This window comes from Aspergillus versicolor (assembly GCF_001890125.1).
Source record: "Aspergillus versicolor CBS 583.65 unplaced genomic scaffold ASPVEscaffold_12, whole genome shotgun sequence".
In the NCBI taxonomy this organism is placed as follows: Eukaryota; Fungi; Ascomycota; class Eurotiomycetes; order Eurotiales; family Aspergillaceae; genus Aspergillus; species Aspergillus versicolor.
In genome coordinates this window covers 1,489-24,689 of record NW_024467535.1, presented here as the reverse complement: position 1 = coordinate 24,689, position 23,201 = coordinate 1,489, and the positions used below count along the sequence as shown (strand labels likewise).

Below are 23,201 nucleotides of genomic sequence, written 5' to 3'. Positions count from 1 at the left end.
CACCGTAGGCCCCCATTAATAGGGGTTGAACAGGCATATCCAATACTAGAATAATAATATTCACTAAAGGAGAATTATACCAGTGCTATATTACCACGCTCAACGATGGACTTTCTAGTCACTGCAGCCAGCGCCTGACGCCCAAGAATTTGTCGCTCAGAACAATCAGCTCCGGACTCGGAGTCTGAGGAGCAGCACAAGTCCAATGGAGGGGTCAAGGTGGGGCAGTTATCCTAGCCCCGCCACAGTGAAGTTAGGGAGGTCATTAATCATTCAAATTGTCAACCAGCCTGTTAGGTGTTTGTTCCGTTCGTGTTTCTCTCTGTTTTCAAAAAAGGATTCTTCTGCGATGACTCGGTACCATAACGGTTGCTTAATCCAGAGTTTGTTTACGGAACTCATTCCATGTATTTTATTTTATTTTTTTCTAGAAAAGAAGTTCTCTAAGAATTGCTTCAGAATAATAATCTATATCCTCCAGGCCCGTCATCTCGCATGGTTTTGGCACCTGCTATCAAAGATGCTGTTTCCATGCGGACGGATTAAAGGAATAAATTTGGCATGGATTGAAAGTCATTCATCCACATTACTATCATGTCCCAAGGCATCCATGTTAGGTATCTTCTGTGTGAATCCAAATCAAGCTAAAACCAAAAGCCTACCATAAGAGGCCAGTCGATAATGTTGGAAGTTGTTAAAGTTTCTCCCCGCTTGAATTATACCTGCATGCCTTGCAGCTTCTTAGTTGCTTCGTCTGTGCCAGTAAAAGGCTTGCTGGCGGCTTTGGGTCTAGATTTGGTCGAAGTGCTGTCTTTCGGAAGCTCTTTGGTGTATGGGAGAAACTCTGGCGCCCCGGGTATGTATTTGCGGAGGGGCTCTGGAACAACAAATCCCTATCTGTTGTCAGTATGAGTCATACCAACTATATAGACAATACCTGGTTCATACATCATCTGTTTGGTAGTTCTCAAGTATGCAACAGAGCGTTCTCTCGGTAGCACACAGTGTAGCATTAAGTGCATGGACGTATGCTTTTTTCGCGTCCGTGGTCTTTTTGGGACCATACCGGATGCCGAGTGCGCGTGCCTGGTAGTCGGTACAGTTGGAGCAAGAAACGAGCTCTTTGTATTCCTGCTGGAAGGGAAACCAGGCTTCAAGGTCGAATTTCTTTGCTGCGGCATTATTCAAAGCGCCAGAAACTATAGAGACAACCTGATAGGGGAGTCCAAGGGATTGGTAGAACTCCTCAGAAGTGGCTATCATTTCGTCAAACACTTTCCAGGAGTCTTCAGGTTTCGTCAGAATAAATTGCTCGATCTATTATTGAGTCAGTTTTTTTTTTTAGTGAAATCGTTAACCTAGTGGGGGTCTATGTCTGACCTTCTCAAACTGGTGAACACGGAATATCCCCCAAGCATCCTTCCCATGAGCGCCGGCCTCCTTACGGTAACAAGTACTATAACCAGCATACCTGCCATCCAGTAAGCCTCTGTGTACCACTATAAATGCGGGATGTCTCACCTAATAGGCAGATCCTTGTCTTGGAGCCACTCGCTATCATGCAACGCCGATAGCGGCTGCTCCGAGGTGGCAATCAAATACTTGTCAGTGGACTTATCCTCGCTCTCAGTGACTTTGTAGAGCTCTTCGTCAAACTGCTCGAGCTGGGCAGTTTTTGCCATCATCTCCCTAAGCATAAAGTGAGGGGGCTGGTTCGGCTTGTACCCACGCTTCCATAGGAATTCCAACCCATAGTTCACAAGTGCAAGGTTCAAGAAGAGACCATAACCGGTAAGACAATATCCACGGTGGCCAACAATCTTGACCCCGCGTTCCGGATCATAGCCATCAAGTCTGGTCAAAACTTCATGGTGCGATAAGCAGTTCGGTTTTTCGGTAACCAAGTCGTCCGGAGACCACGTCCTGATAATAGAATTATCATCCTACATGCCGCGATCAGTATCATCCACAATTTCTACCCTTTTCCCTAAGCACCACTGACCTCATTGCTGCTCACGGGGACTGAGTCATGGACATAGTTGCCAATTGTTCCAATTTTTCGGTCTCTCAGGCTCTCCTTCTGCAAAGCGACCTCTTCTGCCACTTTCCGCCGGGACTCTAGCTTTGCCTTTTCCTCCAAAAGAAGGCTTGCGTCTTCCTTGTTCTAGTTTCCGACAGTCAGTAAAATGACAATATTGTTGAATTTAAGGATCTCGAGGACCGAATCTCACTTTTTTCTTTTTACCAATCTCCTTGAGGAGCGCATTGAGCTGGGAGTTTATTTGGGAAACCTCATAGCGTGCTGCAACAAATCTCAAAATTAGTTATTTATATCTCAAGTTGTCCGCATCACTAAAGCGAGTTATCAATAAGAACTTACCCCGGCGAGCTTCCTCATATAGGGAAAGAACCTCATCGACGGCAGTTTCAGGGGCCGATCTTCTCCTCTGGCTCTCCTTGATTTTATTCGGATCTCCGCCACGGTCGGTAATGAAATCAGCAAGGTCCAACATATTTTGTTATTATTCCCGCGTATTCGAAACCAAACGAGTTCGATTCCAGGTGGCAGACCCAACCGAGTATTGGTATTGGCGTTTGTTTGATCAATGTGTAGCAACTTCGACTAAGCGGGGAGATTGAGGGGCAATCGAAATTTGATCAACATTTCTCCGATCAGCCTGACTGTTAGGGCATCCACCCGCACCTAAAGTATTGACCCTCCAACCTCAAATAGGCTAGCTCATATGTATCTAAATGAGGACTAAATAAAAATCATCTAATCATCAGTTTCATCACTCGTTAACTAACTAGTAACTATTCGTGAGTTACACGTTACTCAAATCATCAAATGATGGTTTGTAAATAACTACTCTGTAACAGTTAATCTAGTTAGTTTACTAACACTGGTAAGCCTAACCAGGCAGCTTAATTATTAACTATCAGGGCTACTCCATAACCGTACTTTACAAGACCTTTGAAGCGGAGACGAGTACGTCGAGATATAGCCAGAGGGTTTCAATCGAGTCGATTAGCTGAACAGAGTGAACCTCTGGAGCAATCTGGTTCTTCTGCGCCGAGGGGTAGCATAAACACTTACTTTACTGCGCAACTACTTACAAACCATGAGGTAGCTTATAGCATAGTTGCGGGGTTATTATAGTCAATCTGTAAGGACCTGAAAAGCCTTCCCTTTTTATTTTGATGGAGGTTATGCTGTTTTATATCCTCTCTGCGGTAGCTAGCCCAGGTGCCGAAGTGGAAACTACCTCGAGGACAAGCCGCCTGTGACTTCTACAAATATTTATCCTTCGCATTTCCGGGTGTGTTTGAAAACAGCTGGAGGGGAATTCAATCAGTTGGTAACTACATCAGATAGCACTATGTGCAAACATTTCATCCAGAATCAAGGTTTCTAATCAAATAGGAACAAGAGCCCCGTTCCCCCGCGTCTCAGGCGCCAAGTCAATTGGTTCTGTAATTCGATTAGTGAGGTCCCTCGGTAACAGCCAAACATGGTCACCCGCGGACACTCCAAGATCAATTTGTTGCGCATCAACATTGGCTGAAACACACTAGGAGAAGAGTAGAGAGCGCCGATTTTAAAAGCAAAACACGATCCATTCTATTGGTTCGGTCGACCGTCTGTCACATCAGAGCACACTTATTCCCTCCAGTTGGTTGTGAAGGATTCTGTGATCTTTCAATTTCTCCGATCATTAACTCAAAAGCTTTGGCTACGTTGTAGTCAAGACGAGCACTAGCTTCCGTAAACGCACAACGAAACTCTTCCCCTAGCTGCCGGCCCTCATCTATGGACACTTGACGTTGTTCAGGTTTAAGATCACTTTTATTTCCCACGACGACAAGTGGCACATAATCTGCCCCCTGGTGCACTTCAGCTGAGAGTAAAAACGCAAGTTAAAGGTGGACTACTTACCAAATGGTTTAGAATTTTGTCTCTGATGACCCTTACCATATCAAAAGACTGACGGGACGCCACGGAGTAGGCAATTAGATACCCATGAATCCCGATGAAGTGTTTAGAATTTAATATGCTGTACTCGTCCTAGTTGTTTTTTTATTTTTTGAATTAGCGCTTTGCAATAACCGAGCACGTCATGAGTGTCCTCACTTGGCCGGCTGTATCAACTATCTCTGTCGCATAGTCCTGGCCATTGTATTTGATAATTCGACTAAAGGTGTTCTCAATCGTCGGATAGTAACTCTCCACGAAGTGTTGCTCAACGAACCGAACCGTGAGCGAGGATTTACCTGGGAAATTATTAGCCCTGAAAAGAGAAAATCGGGGAGCGTAGACACATGCCTACGGAGCGACTGCCCACGATAGCTATTTTTCGTTGTTTTGGTGCACTGGGCATTTTCATGGGCCCAGGGAGGGGATAGCAATCGGGGAAAGACAAGATAACTCGTGGCGCTTGCAGATATTAATGCGTCCGGCGATGCTAGCCAGAGCCGCGGCGGACAGATACTAACTGCTATGGGCAAAAATCATGAAGAGATCTGGGAGTTTTCGATTGGGTTAGGGAAACAATGTTAGAGTAATGGATACGTACCTTTAGCTCTTGGGAGCGGTGCAGTGCCGATGATGATGACTCAGTGGGATGTGGCAAACGTCCAGCAGCTCAGGAGCTAACGAACGAATGTTGCTTATTTTTTGCCGGCACACGCAAACATACCTATCAAGAACAGGTATATCCGATGCTGGTCTGGGGCTGCTACGACAAAGTATGATACTTTTAAACAGCATTGACTCGGGCATTTTTAGCCAAGTCGTATTTATACCATGTCCACGAAGTATGTTTCTGGGAGTAGACCGTTGTTGCGACGTGCGACCGCGTCATAGGTACTTAAGCACACCAGACCCGACCGAAAACGGATTTGTAAATGAAAATGTCGCCTATCTCACTTCAACTCCAGAATTGCTAGCAGGGGGGCAATGATCTGATAGTCCCCCCCCCCCCGCCTTTTCTTTTCTCCCTAGCAGCTTCTATCGACATGCCAGCCGGCCCTATTTTCAAAGGTGTATCAAATAGCAAGTAATTTGATACCAGGGAATTATATATTAGATTCCCACTACTATAAAACGGCGGAATTTTTCCTTTCAGCCTCTATTCACCGTATGAGCAAGCCCCTCCAACTGACATATTTGATCAATAATATGCCCTAGTCGAGTCGTGAGCCTAGATTCTCCTTGCTCCCACGTCTCAGTGGGGCCAGTATCCTTTTCAACCTCTCTATGGTACTGCAAAAACTTTTCAGCTGTTGACAGGATCAATGCCAACCCACCCCCGGTTAGGAATTCATTAACCAGATGGCGGGCTTCCTTGTCGAGGCAAATAGTAAGCAAAAGGATGGATAGGTATCCTGCAACAACATTCACATGCACATCGGCCACGGAGTGTGCCTATATATAATGTCAGAACACATCAATAGGTAATAATTGTTTCCTCACCTGGTCCATAGTGCCAACACTGCCAGAGAATTGCTCGAGAAGCTGGCGAAAGAAAGAAACTGCTCTGTTATCGGAACTTATAAGTATAGCTCTGGACTGCTTGGTCTTCTCTGCTAGATTTATGAGGGTTCCTAGAGCCAAAATGACCTCATTCAATGTGCCATCGTCCTGGTGGCAAAGTTCGCTAGAAATATCCCGAAATTCTGTAGTAACAATACCCGCGAGCCCGCAGACAATATCTGGGGTTGCAAAGCAGTCACACAGTTTCGGCTCCTTGTTAGTAAGATTTAGTATCACCCGGATATAGGACATCGAGGCATGTCTTCGATCGCGATGATCTAAACTTAAAACGTTATGAAATCGAACAAGACGATGGAAACACTGGCAATGATTATAATCAAATGGCCCCGATATTACCGAGTAATCCTCGAGAATCAGAAATATTCGATCCAGAAACTCAAGTTGGTCTTTCGGTGCTGAGGAATTTAGATCTTTGATGGCATTTTCCGCAATCAGATCGATCAACTTGCCCAAAAATAGTGTAGAAAAATGGTGAATTGTATGCCCACTCTCCCGGAGAACGACCAGAGAAGATTTGATGCACTCAAGTGCTAGCAATTGGGGTGACAGACATGGCGAAAGAGAACCCATGGCAGGCAATAAATGAGACCGAACATCCCTGATGGCTGCCTGTGCAGTCTTTGAAAGACCAATCGAAGGTTTTCGGGCTAAAATAAGGATATCGTCCTCCGTATCCAATACTGCGGGGGGTAATTCGAGGATCCTTGCCCACAAAGAGTCGGAAAAAACGCGGGAAGTATGGCCGCCGACTATTATCAGTCTGTGAGCACTGAGAGCAAGGGAAGCAGATATTAAATCCAAATCGTTTAATGTACAATTCACCAGACGTTCGTCAAATCCCTGCTCAGAGAAACGATGTACAAACTGGGGATCCAAAAGTTTGCCACATAATTCGGCAAGGGCACAACATCTTCCAGACTTTGAACTATATCTGTCTTCGATATCTTCAAAAATCGAGTCGATGACTTCTCGAAATCGGGCATTGTCTCCAGCCCGCCGAAGCTCGTGGATGCTACGGACGGGTTTGCTATCCTGGGCATCATCCTCTTCGGGAGATATGCGCGAAGAGCGTACGTTAAGAGATTCTGCTTCAGTTTCGAATTCGTGAGAGTTCTTTACATCATGGTGTTCGAGATCGGTCAAAGTAAGTGAATCATTCAAAAATGAACGCTGCCGTGAATAAGTAACTCCTGAAGATCGCAACATTGAAGAAGGTACGGGCGCGGGAGGGCTTCTTCGAAGGTGCTCAGGGTCACATGTCCTGGATTCGGACGCTTCCCTATCAAGACGCCGGCCTGCTGAAGTGAAATCCACCTCATCAGAGGAGTAGAGTGGTTTAGGCACATAATGGGACAATGGCGCAAAAGCCCCACTGCCTCCATTATCTGCAGTGCCTAACGAGTCGACCAATCTTTTCCGCGGCGAAGCCGAGTCGAGCCTCTGAGATGTACCCAAAGAACTACTTGAACCCTTACGATCATCTCGAAGCTGAGAAGCTGGCTTCTGTCGACGGGTAGAGCGCCAGTAAGAATATGCTGGTCGGTTGATTGATTCGGCCTCAAGCGTGGTGTCTGGACTCGCAGACCGAGAAGTGTCACCGCCGCCCGAAGGTTTGCCCCGATGGGTGTGTTTTGGAGGGGAATTAATGTTGTTTTGCAGGCCGGCATTCCCTAGATTCACACCCAGGGACGCAGCCGCATGTGAGCTCATCCCGCGTAGTGTAGGGTCAATGTAAGGTTCTTCATGAAGCGACTTCCTCCGTTTTCGCGGCATGGCGATATGCTCGTCTCCTTTATTCTCATCCTCGTTCCCCCCTCTCGTGACCGGAGAATTGCCTAGTTTTGTTATGAGTAAATCAACGTGCTCATGGACCTGAGTACTCACTTGAGCTCTTCAGCAGCCGGGAAGACCGAGACGTTCGAACAGAAGATGTTGCTGACGTAGCTAATTCATTAATTGGGGAAATGCGAGACGTGGATGCTCTGGCAGAATCACCTAATCCCTGCGTATGTGACTCAAGCCTGTTTAAGGGTGATTTACCATACGTCACTCGTCGTTTCCTATTTTGCGACATGCTGAGTAGACAGGGTGCGAGGAATAAAGAGGCCTAGATTGTATGATATGGGCAAGGTACGCAAAGCACAGTGTTCCACGCATCCTCTTATGATATCCGAATGCAGTGTCCTTGAAGTAAGGCCATACCAGATACCAAGTTACCAGGGTTCGTATGTCGTTCTTCCAGAACTGGGGACTAGGTCAGCCTCTCATTCTCATCACATGATGACTAACACTGGTACTCGTAACTAACTAACTACGGGGCCTCGGTATTTAGACTACTTATCAGTTACTATATTGTCGCCGAAGGTTACTCAAGTTTCTTAACCTACCCATGTGTTGAACAGCACATCAACCAGGAACAAAAGTCAGCGATTCCTGCTCTGGTGGGAATATTGCGTGGTATATTCAGGGCTTGTATTTACCTATACTGCGCAAAGTACCAAGTACTATGGACTCCAAGCACTCCCTCACGACCATAGTAATCTTCACTTATTAACTATGTAAAAAGTGATTTAATTGCTCACCATTGCTAGTTGTAACAATGGACCATGGGGCCGCCAGTACACCGTAGTCAGTACGTACCAGGCCACGGAGTTACGTGGTAGTCTAGTATTGATAAGTTAGGTAATACGTAACATAGTAACTAGTTAGTCTCAGCAGGCGACACTAGCTGGGTGGACACGCGATCAGAGGCAGGAGTAGCTTATCTTCGTTTGCATTTTGATACTTCCAGTGTAGCCATTACCTATTCCCCTGAACATCTTTTCAACCATTCTAGTAACGCTATTACAACATTGGACACGGCTTTACCCTTGGGGACCTTTAGTATTCTGCGTCTTCCTCTACCCCATCACCACGATAACAGTGTCATCTTCATTTTTATCTTGTTTTTTACATCTACCTAGGCATCATTCTCCTAGCCAAAATGAGCGGAACAACGGAACCCATTCCTTCACCGGCTCAAGGTGTTGGACCAGTTTACCGATCTGATAGGGAAAAGCCCACAGCAACAGTGTCCAAGAGCATATCCTACGACAACGTCCATGTTCTTCCTCAGACCCCTCAACTCATAGCACTATTGACGTAAGTCGCACGGGATTATCCACACTCCAGGCCCGCCTAATATACCGCAGTATGATTAGAGATCAAAATACCGGTCGCGCTGATTTCATCTTCTATTCGAACCGAATAATCCGCCTCTTGGTAGAAGAAGGACTCAACCATCTCCCAGTCGTCGAGCAATCTGTCACTACCCCCGTAGGTCGCTCTTACCTGGGCGTAAAGTTCGAGGGGAAAATCTGTGGTGTTTCAATTATGCGAGCTGGAGAGGCCATGGAACAGGGGCTGAGAGATTGCTGCCGTTCTGTGCGAATAGGCAAGATTCTCATACAACGAGATGAAGAAACGTGCATGCCGAAACTTTTCTATGAGAAGCTACCCACTGACATCTCCAATCGATGGGTCCTTCTGCTTGATCCAATGTTTGCAACGGGTAAGCAAATACGTACTAGCGGTGCTGAGTTCAACAAGGTTAAAATAAGCTAGGAGGATCCGCAACACTTGCTGTCGACATATTAAAGGCTAAGGGTGTTCCCGAAGAGCGCATCCTTTTCCTCAACCTCATCGCAAGCCCCTCGGGTGTCGCAGATTTCGCCGAACGCTTTCCTAGGCTACGGGTTGTGACGGCCTTTATCGACCAAGGTCTGGATGAAAAGAAGTAAGGACACGCCAGTGGGTTTTGATAACCCCTCTAATACTAAGACTTTATAGGTATATAATTCCCGGTCTCGGTGATTTCGGTGACCGCTATTATACCTTATAAGAGCCGTCCCAGACGGCCCACGGCCCCCTCAAAAAGACCGACATAAATCGCATCAACTGTTTTGCCGGAGCAGCGATACTTACCATTGGTGAGGTACGCCCACATTGCAGTGTATCCTATTAGCAGGACATTGGATTTCTGGGAATAGCAGAGCAGGGTGGACGTTCATAGAGTCTTCATATTGTAGGTTGTTTATCTTTTCGGTAAAAACCCCATTAGTCCTCATCAAATTGACCAGTCTGCTCTGCAACACCAACACCCTGACCGCCTGGAGAATAGGGCCGGTTATTAGAACGCATGGTGATGGCATCGCCTTCTTCGTATCTATCCGCGGTGTCCTTGGCAACTGCGTCACAGGCATCAACCCAATCCGAGTATACATCGACAGCAGCGGAGAGGTCTAGAAGCATATGATTAATACTAGCGCGTTCTTATCAGGAGATTCCAGAGCTCACAGTTGATACCCGTCTGGAATCGTTGTCCGCAAACCTTGCAGGACAAATGTCCTAGTCCGAGCTTTTTGTCCAACTTCACAACAATCGAATTCTCGTGGTTGCAAAATAGACATGCGAACGTGCTTGGGAGAGGCTCTCTCTGCTCCTAAAGTCAGCCCCTGTTCGAAATGATATGAAGTTGTCTTCAAACTTGTACTACCTTTTTGGGCTGCTGAGGTTGACGGCTCGACTTCTTACGTTTACCCTATCATTTATAACGCATCAGATACAACTCCGGGATTTATCCAACCTCAAAATTGTATAGGTAGAACAAACAGAGCTAAACATACCATACTGGATGAATGCAGATGGGATATGGCAACGAGGATTGGGAGTCTTGTAAATGTTCCCGGAACTCTTACATTGATTGAATCAGGTTCGGCAAGGTGGTAACTCGGGGTGCAAATGGTGCAAATGGTGCATATACTGCGGGCTGCGGCTCGCAAGCGGGCTGTTTGCACTTTGCAGCTTAGCCCCACCTAACTTTAACAGACCCTAGGTGGGGAGCACGCGAAACAACCAAAGGGAGTATTCGTACTACATACATCCTCAAGAGATTGATTGTGCGTATACGAAAAATTACCCTTTGGTAAGAGTTTGTAGATACATCATTGTTGTTGAGGGAGTGCCACAGCCCTGCTACTAACATTAATGTACAATATACAGGGGGTGGTGAACTTACCACATCAAGGCGTCGAATGTGGATTTAAAAATTTCATAACATCTCGAGGCGAGGGGTCTGGCTTGAGCATCTGAGACAAGACCTTATGCCTCTCAGTTTAGTCTCATAAACAAAATAGTTTCTGTCAGCTGGTGTCTACAAAAATCCAATCACAGCTTGGAAGCAAAGGCCAGAAGGCAAACAGCGCAGGTCGAGCGGTGGGTGTGGGGATCCACGTGACTTACTAAGTCCTCTCCAATAAAGCGATCCTAGGTTTGTGGGTAACATATTACGTAAGGAAGCTATAGGGCCAGTGTCTCGCTTAACCGAACTTTTCTGTGGGATTTTGCCCTCAACTTCTTGTCCGTCGAAACCGCGGCAAGCAGCACGAACCGACTCGACCACTTCCACCTAATTGCGTGGTGTCAACTTCTCGTCTGTCTTCGATTATTGACGGATAGGACCGAGTCGCAATTATGGCTGTTGGAAAGTACGACATTTCGAGCCCAAAGTCATTAGCCTCAAACCCAAACAGCACGTTGCTAACGAACGGCTAGGAACAAGCGCTTGTCGAAGGGCAAGAAGGGTATCAAGAAGAGAACTGTTGATCCCTTCACCAGGAAGGACGAGTACTCTGTGAAGGTAGGCAACCTGATTTCCTGGATCCCGGGTTTTGTTAACAAGGAGCAGGCTCCCTCGACCTTCCAGACCAGAGAGTGAGTTGGGTTCTAGCTGAAAATTCTTCGTGATGATCGTGGGAAAGGAACTAACTCGTCTTCGGAAAGCGTCGGGAAGACTCTCGTCAACCGCACTAGCGGTCTTAAGAATGCGAACGATTCTTTGAAAGGCCGCATCTTCGAAGTCTCTCTCGCGGACCTCCAAAACGACGAAGATCATGCCTTCCGCAAGGTCAAGCTCCGCGTTGACGAAATCCAAGGAAAGAATTGTCTCACCAACTTTCACGGTCTTGACTTCACTACCGACAAGCTACGATCCCTTGTTCGCAAATGGCAGTCACTTATTGAGGCCAACGTCACCGTGAAGACAACCGATGACTATCTTCTACGCCTATTCGCGATCGCTTTCACCAAGAGACGTCCCAACCAGATCAAGAAGACCACATACGCTCGTTCCTCCCAGATTCGCGCTATCAGGAAAAAGATGACCGAAATTATGCAACGGGAGGCCTCGAGCTGTTCTCTTTCCCAGCTTACGACGAAGCTCATCCCTGAGGTTATTGGCCGCGAAATCGAGAAGGCAACACAGGGAATCTATCCCCTCCAGCATGTACGTCTTGTGGCGATAAAATCGTAGAGATTGCAGCTAATCAGTATACAGGTCCATATCCGCAAGGTTAAACTTCTTAAGGCGCCCAAGTTTGATCTCGGTGCATTGCTCAACCTACATGGCGAGTCAACCACCGATGACAAAGGCCAAAAGGTGGAGAGGGAGTTCAAGGAACAGGTGTTGGAGACCGTTTAAGATTCTACAATCTGCAAGTTCCTGGGCTCTTCTTTGTTGTAGGGTCGTGGCAATTTTTCTAGATTGTTCCGCTGTGAAAATAACCAAAATCAATGTCAACGTGAATGATACTTTCTCCTATATTCGTACCTCTTAATTTGTCGCATGTCTATTCGGACTTGTAGGGCTACTTCCTTTGCCTTTGTGTCAATTTAAATTATAGGAAAAAAATGTTAGGGACAGTTGAAGGATGTTCTATAGTCTATTGTTGGTGATGATTTGATCTGTGGAAGTATGGTTAGCTGATTGTTAGTTGAAATACGGTCTTTAATAAGATAGAGCATGTGGTCAATAACCAGTATTGCAGAGTCCATAGACTGGCATTATTTACTGAGAATACTGCTACAGTGCTACTATTATTTATTCTGTTTACTTAGTATGTCACACCTGCCAAGACTGTGACACGTGACTCACTGTCTACTCCGGTTGACCCCGGTGGTTTTATTAGTATAGTGGGTCCTACTAGAATTATAATCCTTTAAATTCTGCTAGTATTAAAATTAAAGCTACTTCTAAGTAAGTTAATTAGTATTTTATATAGTTATTTTCTATATCTATTATTATCTAATATCTTACCTATATAAATTTAATAAAGTTTTTTAAAAAGTTCTTTAGTATTATATTTATAAAGCTTATATAATCTCTTATAAAATATTATAAGAAAGATTATTATTATAAGAATATTATTTTTAAATCTAGTTTTTTATTCAGTTTTATATTATTTTAATTAGATTAAGATCTAGTAAGAAAATAGATTATAAAATAAAATAAATTTTATAATTTATAGGAATGAAGTTGTTTGGAAAGATGATTGATTAATTGAAGCGGACAGCTAGGTAGAAATAGCAGGTCTAGAATAACTAACTAACTATTAGCTAAACTAAATTAGTACTAGCTCAAGTTAAGTAAAGTAAGGTAATAATAGATATACTATAATAGTAAAATAATAAAAGATAAATATTACTATAGATATAGAGATTTTTAAGAATATAATAATTTTATTAATTATATAATAATAGAATTAAATATAATAAAATAGATTTAGAAATAGCCTGATAAGCTTTTTTACTATAATTAAATATATATAGTAATTAAATAATAGAAATAAAATAGTAAAGACTTAGAACTAAATTTAATAAATAAATAAATAAAGTATTAAATATTATAATTAGAATTAGAATTATAAAATAATTTAAATTTAATAATAGTTTTTTTAGTATTAATAAAATTCTTTTTTTAAATTTATTAATTATATTTAGAGCTATAGCCTAATTATTAAATATAATATTTAATAAAGAAAATATATTTTAACTATATAAATAAATTTAATAATTAAATATATATTTAATTTTATAATAATTAAGATTTTTAAGAAAATAAATATTAAAAACAATAAAATATTTTACTTGCTTAGATTTATATAAATTAAGATTTATAGATATAGGTTTAAATAATTAAAATAATTAAATATATATTTTATAAATTAAATAAGTTAGATAGTTTATATCTAAAATATCTAATATAATAAATAATTATAAAGAATCTAGTATAATAAAATTCTAGTTTTAAAATAATATTAATAATAATAAATAAATTATATTTTTTATATAAATAAAGATATATTTAACTTTCAGGTTTAAATAAAATAAATATATAATAATAATTATAAATTTATTTTATTTAGATATAAGTAAATTTATATATTTTTTAATATTAAAATAAAAACTAAAATCCTATTTAAAAAAATAATAAAATATATACTAGAAAATATATAAATTAAGATTAAATAATAGATAATAAAATATTTTATTAATTATAATACTATAAAAACTATTAATTATAATGATTATACTAGATAAAAAACTTAATTATATATAATAATTAAATATATAGTTATAATAAAATATTATTTTAATAACTTAAATAATTTATTTAAATTAATTATTTATTTAAAAATAATATATAGTTATATAATACTAGATTATGCTAGTAGTCTTATATATAACTTTCTAGAATTTAAAGATAAAGATTTAATCTTAATTAAAAATAATATAATAAGATATTCTCTAATTATAAAATTATAGATATTATATAATTAATATATTGTATTATTTAATATTAAAGATAATTTAACTAGAAAATAAGCTAATATATTTTATAAATTTATTAATAATAATAAATAGAGTATTAAATCTAGCTTTATTTTTATATATAATATAAGAAATACTATTAATATTATAGATATTTAGAGATAAAATAACTATAAAATCTATAATAATTATATTAAATAGTATAGAAATAATATTAATTAATTAGAGATTATTATAAAGCTTATATTTTTATTTAATATTAATATTATAAAATAAATAATATAGAATATATTTTTTTAAAAGTTTTTAATTTTTATAAATAATAAGATCTTTTATATTTTATATATATTTTTTAAAGTCTTAGTAATTATATTAATTATAAATCTTTTTAAAAACTTTATAAGTTATAAAATAAAGAATATAAATCTAAGATTTAATAATAATAATAATATTATCTTTAGAGTTATTAATAATAATAATATTATCTTTAGAGTTATTAATAATATTTTAGTATTTTATATATAATAAATTATTTTTAATTATATAGAGAAGTTTAGTATTAATACTATTCTTATAATATTAAAAATTAATAAAATATAATAATTATTTAGATATTTATTTTTTAAATACTCTTTAAACTTATTAGTAAATTTAATAATTATAAAAATATAATATATTTAAATATATAAATTATTAAAATCTAAAGATTATATATTAATAATATATTTTACTATAGTTAAAAATTTTAAAAATAATTATAATAAAATATTAGAAATAATATTAGCTCTTCTAGACTTATAATAAATAATAAATTTAAATTATTATAGATATTAACTAGTATAAACTAATTAATAATTAAGATTTTTAATAATAATAAATTAAAATAATAATTATTTTAAAATATTAATAATTAATAAATAATTAGTATAGATAATAATAAAATATTTTAATAATTTAATATAATAGTAAACTCTATAAATAATTTATATAAAATAAAAGACTTTAAATTTAATTACTTAATAATTATATTTAGTACTAATAAGTAAATAACTTAGGAATAGAATAGATAAAATCTTTATTTATATAAAAGAGATAGAATAATTAGTATATTTATTTTTAATATAATAAACTATAACTCTATATATAATATAAAAAGTATTAATATATTAATAAAGTTACTTTTTAGGGTTAAAATATATAAGAAACTAGAGATTTTAGAACTTATTCTATAAATTAAAAAATAATAATAATTTAATAATAATAGATTTAGTAATAATAGTATACTTTATATATTTTTAATAAATATAATCTTTTAATAAGCTATTTTTTAAAAGCTTAATTTTATATAATTATAGAGATTTACTTTATATAATATAATATTTAATTTAATAATAGAACTAGCTAGTTAATTTAAAGTAATATTTAAGATTTTATAGAGTAATAGAAAATTTTAATAATAAAATAACTTTAATTTTTTTAATAAATATAGTAAAATTAAAAATATTAACTTATTATCTAAATAATTAAATAAATAGAAATCTAATAAATATTTTTATAAATTTAATCTTAATATTTAAATCTTATAAATATTAGAATATAAAACTTAAATAGTAGAGATATTTATTAAATTTATTAGAGATAATAATTATATTATTAATATAAATTTAATAAAAAGCTTTAAATTTTATTAAATTTAAATCTATCTAGTATTAGATATAAGATATAAAATTAATAAAGCTTATAATAATAATATTAAAGATTTTTTAATTATAATAATTAATAATTATAAATTATTTTTAATAATCTTAATAAAGTAGTTATTAGTAGAAGAATTTATAAATATTAATAATAATAATAATATATTAATAATTATAATCTAGTTTTATAATTTTTTATTAAGCTAGTATTAAATATTAATTAGATTTAGCTTTTTTATTTATATTATATAAATTAATAATAATATAATCTTTTTCTTTATTCTTTTAAGTTTAGTAATTATATATAATATACTAGATAATAAATATAGAATAGCTAGAAGATATATAAATAATAATAAATTTAAGCTTGCTAGCTTTATATAAAAAATCTAAGATTTTATTAATTATAGCTTAGTCTTTTAGAGATATATAATATATTTTAGATTTAAATATATAATATTTCTAGTCTTTTTTAAATAGTACTTCTATTTATTAAAATTTAAGAGTATAAATAATAGAATTAATATTTATATTAATACTCTAGATATTATAATAAAATATAAATTTAGTAAAGTAAGAAATAGCTTTAAAATATTTAATATAGATAATAATTTTATTAAATAGAATATAGATATATTTTAATAATATATTATTTTTATTAAGTAGTTTAATAATATTCTAATAGATTTTAGTAGATAGTTAATATTTAATAAAAATATAATAAATATTAATAAATAATTATTTAATATATTAGTAGTATAAATAATTATTACTAGTCTTTAAAGTAGTATAAATAATATTAAAATCAGATTTTTTTACTATAATTAAAAATTATTAAAAAATAACTAGATATACTAGAACTAATTTTATAACTTTAGATTTAACTAAAAATATAATATAAATTTAGGATTATTAATAATATCTAGATAATAATAATTAAATAAAATAATAGTTTTAAAGATTAAGTTAAAAGTTTTAATAAAAAATATATTATTATTAACTAGATAAATATAGATATAAAAATTTAATTTTATTAATTTTTTTAATTTAAAAATTAGATCTCTATCAGACAGGATAATAAATTTTATAAATATAAAAATTTTAATCTTTATATAAAAAAATATTTTAATTTTTTTAATTAAATAGATTTTAATTAGCTTTATATAGTTATTAATCTTATAATATATAAGAATAGTTATACTCTAATATAAATAAATAATAGTAAATTAATAACTAAGATTAATAATTATATTTTTTTAATCTATAATTTTAGTATTAATAAGAAGTTTAGTAGTAATATTAACTAGATAAACTAAGATAGTAATATATTTAAAAATAGATATAATATTAGTATCTAGAAAGAAAAAAAAGTATAAATAAAATTTTATATATATATTAAATATATAATTTAATCTAATACTATTAATACTAATAGTTTTATTAGCTTTTATAATTTTTATAATTTTAATATTTAGAATATTTTATAGAAAATTAGTATTATTAATTAACTAGAAATAATTTATATTAAAATATCTTTCTTTAAAGATTTTAATAATATTTAAATTTATTAAAATAGTAGTAAATCTCTAAATTTATAAAATATAGATTAGAGAGATTCTTAATATTAAATTTAATAATAATAATACTAGATAGAGATATTATAGAGATAATATAATAAGTAAATATAAACTTAACTTACTTAATATATAGATAAGATAAATATTTATATAACTTATTATTTAATTTAAAGGTTTTAATATAGTAAAAATAGATAATAAAATCTAGTTTTTTATTAAAATTAAAGATATAGTTATTTTTAATTATAATAAATCTAAAAATATTTTTTACTATAATTAAATCTTATATAATAGTAGATTTAGTATTAATATAATATATATTAATATAGTTAATAGAAGTTTTATCTTCTTTATTATTTAAATAGATAATTTAAGTAGTATTAGCTTAAAATTCTCTATAATAGATAGAGTATTTATTATTCTATTAAGTAAAAAATTTAGTATAATATATAAAATAAATATTAAATTTAAAAAGAATATATATAGATTTAATATTCTAGATAATAAATTAATTTTAAATATTATATTTAAGATTAGTAGCAGGCTATTTAATAATATAAATATTTATTTAATTCTAGAATTAATATAGATTTTAAGAATTACTATTAAAATTAAAATTAATATAAATATTAAACTTATTATTAAAAATCTAATTAGTATAATTTATAAATAGTTTATTATATAAAAATTTATTATTATTAATTTAGTAGACTAGATAGATATAGTCTTATATCTAGTATAGATAGGCTTATTAATATTATAATTATAAGTATAGTAGATATATAAAATATTAGTATTATAATTTAATAAAATATAGCTAATATTACTATTTAAAAAATTAATATAGTAGATAACTATATTATTAATTAATATTAAGATTATTTAACTATCTACTATTATTATTATAGATAAAGTATTCTTATAGAAAGTATAAATTATAGAGTTTATTTTATTTAGATCTATTATTATTATTTAAATTGAAAGTATAGCTAGTCTTTTAACTATTATACTTAGAAATAAGATTCTATTATAGATATTATTTTTAATTAAAAATTTTAAAAAAGATTTTAAGTATAGTATTACTTTCTAATTTAAGAATATATTACTATAGATTAGTATTAAGATAATTCTAAATTATAAATATTTAGTTAAATTAGTTATTAATTTTAGTTATTTAATAATAATAAATAACTTTTTTAGTAAAAGCCTGAGTAGTCTTACTAGTATAAATATTAATATAAATATAATATATTATATAAAGCTTTTATAATATTTATTATAGATTTAGCTTAAAATATTTAAGTAAATAAGATATCTATTTTTCTTTAAAAGATATAATATAGATAGTAATTTTTTTAAAAGTATTAAATTAAAAAATAAACTATTAGATTATAATATTATAAAGATATATTTAAAAATTAATTTTAACTAGATTCTTATCTTTATAAAGAGTAATATCTTATATTTAATTAATAAATATAAGGTCCTTGGCCTTGGGGTTGTTTACAAATAGTGTGAAAGGGTGTAATACACCTAATAATAAGAAATATAGTATCACGATAGCCAGATTTCAAGAATAAAGGATAGTTAATAGATTAATACTAAAGTTCTAAGTATACACCCTTCATGAAGTGAAGAGATATCTCTCTAGCTGAGTCAGCTTCAGGCTGACTCAGCTTGCGAATACTCAGTATTCTTCGCAGAGGCCTTACAACTAAGATATAAATATCTTTATAATATATAGTATTATATATATATTTTATAGAAATATTATTATATATATTAGACTAAAAGTATCTAATATTATCAGTCTTCTAGTTACTGGTGGTATTTATAGCTTTAAAGATAAGGTTTATATTAATATTACTATTTATATTTCTGTTGGTATTATTATGATGGTTATTATTAGATAAGCTATTAGTATCTTTTATCTATTTTTTAATTATATAATATTATTTATAAAGATCTAAAGTAATCTAAGTTTTATTAAATTAAAGAATTTAATTCTATTATTTAATTATTTAATTTATATATTTAAGGACTTAAGTAAGATATATATATTTATTCTAGTCTAATAAAAATAGCTTTTAAGAAACTTTATATTATATATAATCTTATTTTTTAAAGATTTATAATAAGACTATTATATTAATAGAAAGATTTAATTTTTTAATAAATTTATTATATAATATATATTAATTCTAATTTAATAAGAATATAAAATTAATTATATTATTAATATTTTCTTTAAATAATTTAGATATTTATTTTTATATTTTTTTAGAAATAGCTTATTTAGATTAGTATATATATTAGACCTATTAAGAAATTATTTATAACTAAAAAATAATTTATTAATATATAAACTTAGTATTTTATAGAGTTAAAACTTAGATTTAATTATTATATTAAAAATATATAGAATTCTATCTTAATCTAAGTATTTTAGAAGGCTTAAATATAGTAAATATTCTATAAAAAAAAAGATTAATACTAGAAATTATTAAAATATTATAATTAAAAGGATTTTCTAGCTTTATTCTAGAGTTAATTAGAAAGATAATATCTAGAAAATATTAACTACTTTAAAGAATTCAGACCTACTACATTAATAAAATCACCAGGGTTAACCAGAGTATATGTCGGATCTGGGTGGTGGACTTTGGGTTACTAATAACTAATCTATAGGTCCTTAGCCTTTAGGGATGTTACAAATAATATAGAATAGTATAATATATCTAATAGTAAAGAATATAGTATTATAAAAAGCTGATTCTAAGAAATAAAATTTATTAATAAATTAATTTTGAAATTTTTACTATTTATTTTTTTATAAATAAAAAGATTTATTTCTAAACTAAATTATCTTAGACTAATTTATTCTTTACTTTTATAAATATTAATTCTTTTCCAGCTCTTTAAATAATTTATTATATTTTAAACTAAGATTTCTAATTCATTAATCTCATACTCTTTTTTAATTAATCTAGCTTAATAATTACTAGATTCTTAATACTTACTAGTATTTTATAATTTAAATTATTCTTCTCTGATAATCTATTAATAATAATAAAAATCAAGAATTAGTCGATCTCTACTCTCTAGATTATCTAAAATTTCTAATTTTTAGATATAAAAATAACTTTCTAGGATTTAGAAACTCTGTAATATAAAAAAGATAGAGTAGAATAATATAGAAATAATAGAATCTTTTACTATAGAATTAGATTAAGCTAAAGATATATTAATATCTCTCTAGAATAATAATGTTTATTCTTAGAAATTTTAGAAGAAAAAGACTAGTAGTATTAAACATTTTTTTTTGATATTTTTGATATATTTATATAGAATTATAACTACAGCAGGCTGTAGCCTAAAATAACTAAAAATTAATATATCAAAAAATTAGAAAAAGATATAATAGTCTTCAAAATATAGAAAAAATAATATTAAAGATTACTTTATTATTAAGCTAAAATAATATAATATTAAGAAAAAAAGATTATATTTACTATTAGCTATATAAAAAATAAATCTAAATTATATTAGTAATAAATTAATTACTCTAGAGTTATTTAGAAAATTATTAAGAAACTTTTATAATACTAAATTAATTTTAAAATAATCTAAGACTAGTAGATAGTATCCTAGTGTGGCAATTTGAAATTATTAGAAAAGATGATATATTAAGCAAGGCAGACAGCTATATAGAAATAGTAGGTCTAGAATAACTAACTAATTATTAGCTAAGCTAAATTGGTCCTAGTTAATGAAGTAAAATAAGATAATAACAGGCTTACTATAATAATAAAACAAGTAATAGATAATATTACTATAGATATAGAGAAATTTAAGAATATAATAATTTTATTAATTATAAATAAAAAGTAAAGTATAGCTTAAAGCTAGACTTAATAAATAGAATAGACTAGAATAGATAATAAATATAGTTAGAATAAATAAATAAATAATAAAAACATTAAATATTATAATTAGAATTATAGAATAATTTAAATTTAGTAATAATTTTTTTAGTATTAATAAAATTCTTCTTTTAAATTTACTAATTATATTTAGAATTATAGCCTAACTATTAAATATAATATTTAATAAAAAAATATTTATAATTATATATAAATCTTAATAGTGATATTTAGAGATACTAATACTTTTAATATATATTAAAGATATTAATATCCTATAATTATATTATTAGTTAAAATAATTACTAATATCTTATTAAATTATATATAAATATATAGATAGTAGCTAGATTAAATAATAATAATACTAGAAATATATTTTTAAACTATATTTTAATATTTTAATAATTTTAATATTTATTAAACCTAGGATATTATTATATCTAGTACCATATTTTTAATTTTACTAGTAATTTTTAAAAAAAATTAGTAAATTAAAACTTTTAAAACTAAACTAAATAAAAATTAATAAAAGATCTTTCTATACTTCTAGAATTTAAAAGATAGTTAATAAAGAGATACTTTAAAAAATATAAAAATAATATTCTAGAAAAATATATTTAGAATTAAAAATTATTAATTATTATAATAATAATAATAATAGTAAATCTATAGAATAATTTTTATAATATTTTTAATAATATTAATAATTATAACTCTTCTATTTAATAAGATAATAATATTAAGATAATATAGTATTTTATTAAATAATAAACTAATTATACTCTAGTCTTAATCTAGATTATAGAATAGTAAAATTAATCTTAATAAAAAAATTAAAAGAAATTATAATAATAAAAAAAAGCTTTTAAAGCTATAATAAAATAATATTATAATAATATAATAATTTAATAAAAATTATTTATAAGAATATTAATCCTAAGTTAAAAAGTAATAATTTAATCTAAAATAATAAAGTCTTATTTAAAATTTTTAAATATTAGAAAATTATTAAAATATAATAGATAAATTACTAATAATATTATAAATAAATAGTTTTAATTAGTAGAAAAATATTTTAAAATTAAATATAGTTTAATAAAAAAGAATTTCTAGAATATATAAAAAATTTATTATATTAAGAATTTTCTTAATAGAATAGCTAGAACTATATAATAAATATATAAAAAAAGTATAAAAAAAAGAGATTAATTTTATTAATATTTAATAAAAATTTTATAAATAAATTATAAATAGCTTTAAAGAATTTCTTAATAAAGATAAAAAATAGAAATAATTTATTAATTATATATAAAAAACTCTAGTATAGTAAATTATAATAATTAATTTTTAAATATAATTATTTAAATTAAACTAGTCTTATCTAAATACTCTATAATTTAATATTTTAAGATAGAAGTTAAATATATTCTTTAAATTTATTTTATAAAAGATTTTAATACTTCTATTATTCTCAAAGATTTAATATAAAGATTTAACTAATATAAATATAAAAATATTATTATAAAATATTATATAAATATAGTATAAATAAATATTAAACATTTAAATATTCTTACTATATATTCTAATTAATTAAAAAAAAATTTAGAATAGAGATTATAATATATAATATATAAAGCTTATTTCCAATATAATATAAAAATATATTTAAAGCTTATATATTTTATTTAAACAAATAAGAAGAAATCTAAATTTAAAAAATTTAAAAAAATTAATAATTTAAATAATAAAAATCTCTAGAATAAATAATTAGAAATTAAAAATTCTAGATATATTAAAA

General features: G+C 30.6%; 7 protein-coding genes across 7 annotated transcripts; 3 read left to right on the top strand and 4 right to left on the bottom strand.

Moving 5' to 3' along the window:
* Positions 1-324: 324 nt before the first annotated feature.
* On the bottom strand, positions 325-2,668 carry ASPVEDRAFT_46256 (serine--tRNA ligase SES1). Its single transcript, XM_040813511.1, has 7 exons — positions 2,381-2,668; positions 2,232-2,302; positions 2,003-2,164; positions 1,522-1,943; positions 1,381-1,471; positions 949-1,317; positions 325-893 (listed from the first exon to the last, which is right to left on the bottom strand). Exons 1-7 carry the CDS (start codon positions 2,511-2,513, stop codon positions 717-719), a joined length of 1,425 nt encoding a protein of 474 aa, XP_040672657.1. The 5' UTR covers positions 2,514-2,668; the 3' UTR covers positions 325-716.
* Positions 2,669-3,645: 977 nt separating this feature from the next.
* rhbA (Rheb family small GTPase rhbA) lies at positions 3,646-4,379 on the bottom strand (the record flags this gene model as incomplete). The annotated part of the gene is made up of 4 exons (XM_040807738.1): positions 3,646-3,885; positions 3,938-4,066; positions 4,133-4,272; positions 4,319-4,379. The coding sequence occupies 4 exons, from the start codon at positions 4,377-4,379 to the stop codon at positions 3,646-3,648; spliced, it is 570 nt and encodes a 189-aa protein (XP_040672656.1).
* On the top strand, positions 4,280-5,313 carry ASPVEDRAFT_343705 (uncharacterized protein). The gene is made up of 2 exons (XM_040810851.1): positions 4,280-4,946; positions 5,003-5,313. Exons 1-2 carry the CDS (start codon positions 4,623-4,625, stop codon positions 5,186-5,188), a joined length of 510 nt encoding a protein of 169 aa, XP_040672655.1. The 5' UTR covers positions 4,280-4,622; the 3' UTR covers positions 5,189-5,313.
* Positions 5,314-5,343: 30 nt separating this feature from the next.
* ASPVEDRAFT_201211 (WAPL family protein) lies at positions 5,344-7,809 on the bottom strand. The gene is made up of 2 exons (XM_040809336.1): positions 7,439-7,809; positions 5,344-7,389 (listed from the first exon to the last, which is right to left on the bottom strand). Exons 1-2 carry the CDS (start codon positions 7,626-7,628, stop codon positions 5,438-5,440), a joined length of 2,142 nt encoding a protein of 713 aa, XP_040672654.1. The 5' UTR covers positions 7,629-7,809; the 3' UTR covers positions 5,344-5,437.
* Positions 7,810-8,303: 494 nt separating this feature from the next.
* On the top strand, positions 8,304-9,638 carry ASPVEDRAFT_46254 (uracil phosphoribosyltransferase). Its single transcript, XM_040813510.1, has 3 exons — positions 8,304-8,695; positions 8,746-9,104; positions 9,158-9,638. Exons 1-3 carry the CDS (start codon positions 8,538-8,540, stop codon positions 9,331-9,333), a joined length of 693 nt encoding a protein of 230 aa, XP_040672653.1. The 5' UTR covers positions 8,304-8,537; the 3' UTR covers positions 9,334-9,638.
* On the bottom strand, positions 9,548-10,379 carry ASPVEDRAFT_46253 (transcription elongation factor 1 family protein). Its single transcript, XM_040813509.1, has 4 exons — positions 10,219-10,379; positions 10,089-10,133; positions 9,890-10,028; positions 9,548-9,834 (listed from the first exon to the last, which is right to left on the bottom strand). The coding sequence occupies exons 1-4, from the start codon at positions 10,219-10,221 to the stop codon at positions 9,650-9,652; spliced, it is 372 nt and encodes a 123-aa protein (XP_040672652.1). The 5' UTR covers positions 10,222-10,379; the 3' UTR covers positions 9,548-9,649.
* A 625-nt stretch (positions 10,380-11,004) lies between these two features.
* Positions 11,005-12,422, top strand: rps1 (40S ribosomal protein eS1). The gene is made up of 5 exons (XM_040808789.1): positions 11,005-11,079; positions 11,147-11,231; positions 11,280-11,305; positions 11,375-11,876; positions 11,928-12,422. Exons 1-5 carry the CDS (start codon positions 11,066-11,068, stop codon positions 12,069-12,071), a joined length of 771 nt encoding a protein of 256 aa, XP_040672651.1. The 5' UTR covers positions 11,005-11,065; the 3' UTR covers positions 12,072-12,422.
* The last annotated feature ends 10,779 nt before the right edge of the window (positions 12,423-23,201 follow it).